The sequence below is a fragment of the Rhinopithecus bieti genome, unplaced genomic scaffold (genome assembly GCF_001698545.2).
Source record: "Rhinopithecus bieti isolate Rb0 unplaced genomic scaffold, ASM169854v2 scaffold_110, whole genome shotgun sequence".
Classification (NCBI taxonomy): domain Eukaryota; kingdom Metazoa; phylum Chordata; class Mammalia; order Primates; family Cercopithecidae; genus Rhinopithecus; species Rhinopithecus bieti.
This window is the reverse complement of record NW_016803311.1, coordinates 4,013,533-4,016,786: the sequence shown is the minus strand read 5'-3', so window position 1 is coordinate 4,016,786 and position 3,254 is coordinate 4,013,533. Positions and strand designations below refer to the sequence as shown.

The 3,254-nt window shown below is 37.6% G+C and overlaps 1 protein-coding gene across 1 annotated transcript in view; it reads left to right on the top strand.

Moving 5' to 3' along the window:
* The window catches only part of SLC15A5 (solute carrier family 15 member 5), a 90,286-nt gene that overhangs the window by 20,257 nt on the left and 66,775 nt on the right, over window positions 1-3,254 (top strand). The window contains exon 3 of the mRNA XM_017873802.1: window positions 1,194-1,363. Within this exon, the coding sequence (XP_017729291.1) occupies window positions 1,194-1,363 (170 nt within the window). The remainder of the gene's footprint in view (window positions 1-1,193; window positions 1,364-3,254) is intronic.

The window sequence follows — 3,254 nt, the reverse complement described above, 5'->3', positions numbered from 1 at the left end:
GGGGGGAGAGAGAGAGAGAAAGAGAGAGAGAGAGAGAGAGAGAGAGAGAGAGAGAGAGAGAGAGAGAAAGAGATATCGTGGGAAGGGAAAACACAAAGAAGATGTGGTGGACATGCCCCAGGATGACCCCCCAGTGGACCACACTCTTGTTTGGACCCATCCCCCTGAGTGTGGGCAGAACGTGTAACCTGATTCTAAACAGTAGAATATCGGAAAGATTTTGGAATATCACTCCCCTAATTATGTTATATGGCAAAGGTGAAAGGATTTTGCAGAGATAATTGAGGTTTCTCATCAGCTGATTTCAGTTGATCAGAACCCAGATTATACTGGGTGGGTCTCATCTAATCACATAAACCCTTTAAATTTTAATGATAGTGTAAGTGTACTAAGACTTATCTGATGGTGCTTGCACAACTGAAACACTTAAAAAAACTAATATGTATATAAGTTATATATGTAAATGAGTAAATTTTATTGTATTTAATTTTACCTCAATCTTTAAAGTAAAAGTTAAGATCCCTTCTTTGCAATGGGATTCTAATGGCAAGATTTAGACCCAGTGAAAGGTTGAGAGGTAGAGATGATTTTCCCAGAACTTGCAAACCAGACTACTAGGGTAGGTACCTCTCTGTGATACTAATCATTGGGAAGAAAAATGGAAAGTTTTATTCAAATGTCACTCATTTCTTCAGTTACATGCCTATTCTAAGTATAACCCAGATATTCCTGAGTATTCTGTTTTCCTATACTTTGAAAACTGGAACATACAGGAAGAATTAACTTTTGAATCTTTCCAGTTTCATTAGGGGTATTTGAATGATTAAGTGTTGTCTATAGCTTCTTTAGTACCACAATGCTACAGAGACTGTATGGCCTGCAAAGCCTAAAATATTTACTGTCTATCCAGCCCTTTATAGAAAAACTTTGCCAACCTCTGATTTAGACGAAAAAGAGCACCTTCTTTCTATGTCGATTCTAAACAAGGATAAAACAAAGATAATGAAACTGGTTAAGTCAGGGCTGATGTTTACACACTTGTTAAGAAATCTGATAAACAATATTTGCAGAATTGGGTTCAGTTAACATGTCATTGTTTCATAGTTTACATTTGAATAGAAGCATTAAAATTAGCAATAGTTGTCTAAAGCGATTCAATGGTATTTTTATTTTTGTCTGTCTGTATACCCCAGGTTTTACTGGCTCATGAACCTAAATGCAACCATTGTGTTTCTGGGAATATCTTACATCCAGCACTCACAGGCCTGGGCCCTTGTTTTACTTATTCCTTTTATGTCTACACTTATGGCTCTGATAACTCTTCATATGATATACTACAACCTAATTTATCAGTCAGAAAAACGTAAGTAAATTATACTTTACATTAATTTCTGGGTTTATATTGTTTTCTTGAAAGATCTTCTTTCTCTTTGATTCTTTATAACATCTCTTTCAACTCAGAATTTGAAAATTGTGTCTGTCATTACCCTTGATAAAGCAATGGTCTCCAAAAATATTTTTAAGTAAATGTTAAGACTGCTTCTTTGCAATGGGATTCTAATGGCAAGATTTAGATCCAATGAAAAGTTGAGAGGTAGAGCTTCCTCTTCTCCCCATCTTCCTTTCTTTCCATGGTTGAAACAGTTTTAATAATGGAGTATCTTAAGCATAAACAAAAGTAGATAAAGAACCTCACTTGGGTAGCTCTGAGCTTCAGCAATTATCAACTCATCTTCACTCATTTTTTCTTCTTCTTACCTGCGTAATTTTCAAGCAAAAACTAAATATTATAGCATTCTTATTCGTGTATTTTGTTATATTTATTTATATGTAATATATTATGTAGGTGTATACATAAAAGTTAAATTCCGTTTGAAAAACATAACCACAATGTCATTATCCGTCTCTGTCTCTGTCACGCACACCCACATATGTGTTTGTGGAGGAACAAGATTTCTTAACACCATCAAATATCTGCTCACTGTTAAAATCTCCGATTGTTTCCTTTTTGAAATTTGTTTTTTTTATTTTATAGTTTGTTCAAATCAAATCCAAAAAAGGTTAAAACATTCCAAATGCCAGATATGTCCCATAAACTATACATTATATATATATATATATTCCCCACGCATCTGTATCTCTATTTATTATTATTATTATTATTATTATTTTTTGAGATGGAGTCATGCTCTGTCACCCAGGGTGGAGTGCAGTGGCGCGATCTCGGCTCACTGCAGCTCTGCCTCCCAGGTTCACACCATTCTCTTGCCTCAGCCTCCTGAGTAGCTGAGACCACAGGTGCCACCACCACACCCGGCTAATTTCTTGTATTTTTAGTAGAGACAGGGTTTCACTGTGTTAGCCACGATGGTCTCAATCTCCTGACCTCCTGATCCCCCGACCTGTGATCCACCCGCCTCGGCCTCCAAAGTGCTGGGATTACAGGCATGAGCCACCATGCCTGGCCCCTAATTTATCAGTTTTAAAAAGAAATCGTAACATTTCTTAGAGCATTTCCCATAGTCTGGATTTTGTGAATTGCATCCGCATAGAGCTTTCCCTCTGTATTTCCTGTAAATTTTCTTTTTTTTTTTTATTATACTTTAAATTCTAGGGTACGTGTGCACAATGTGCAGGTTTGTTATATATGTATACATGTGCCATGTTGGTGTGCTGCACCCATTAACTCATCATTTACATTAGGTATATCTCCTAATGCTATCCCTCCCCCCTCCCCCCTCCCCACAACAGGCCCCGGTGTGTCATGTTCCCCTTCCTGTGTCCAAATGTTCTCATTGATCAATGCCCATCTATGAGTGAGAACATGCGGTGTTTGGTTTTTTGTCCTTGCGATAGATTGCCGAGAATGATGGTTTCCAGCTGCATCCGTGTCCCTACAAAGGACATGAACTCATCCTTTTTTATGGCTGCATAGTATTCCATGGTGTATATGTGCCACATTTTCTTAATCCAGTCTGTCACTGATGGACATTTGGGTTGGTTCCAAGTCTTTATTATTGGGAATAGTGCCGCAATAAACATGCATGTGCATGTGTCTTTATAGCAGCATGATTTATAATCCTTTGGGTATATACCCAGTAATGGGATGGCTGGGTCAAATGGTATTTCTAGTTCTACATCCTGGAGGAATCACCACACTGTCTTCTACAATGCTTGAACTAGTTTACAGTCCCACCAACAGTGTAAAAGTGTTCCTATTTCTCCACATCCTCTCCAACACCTGTTGTTTCCTG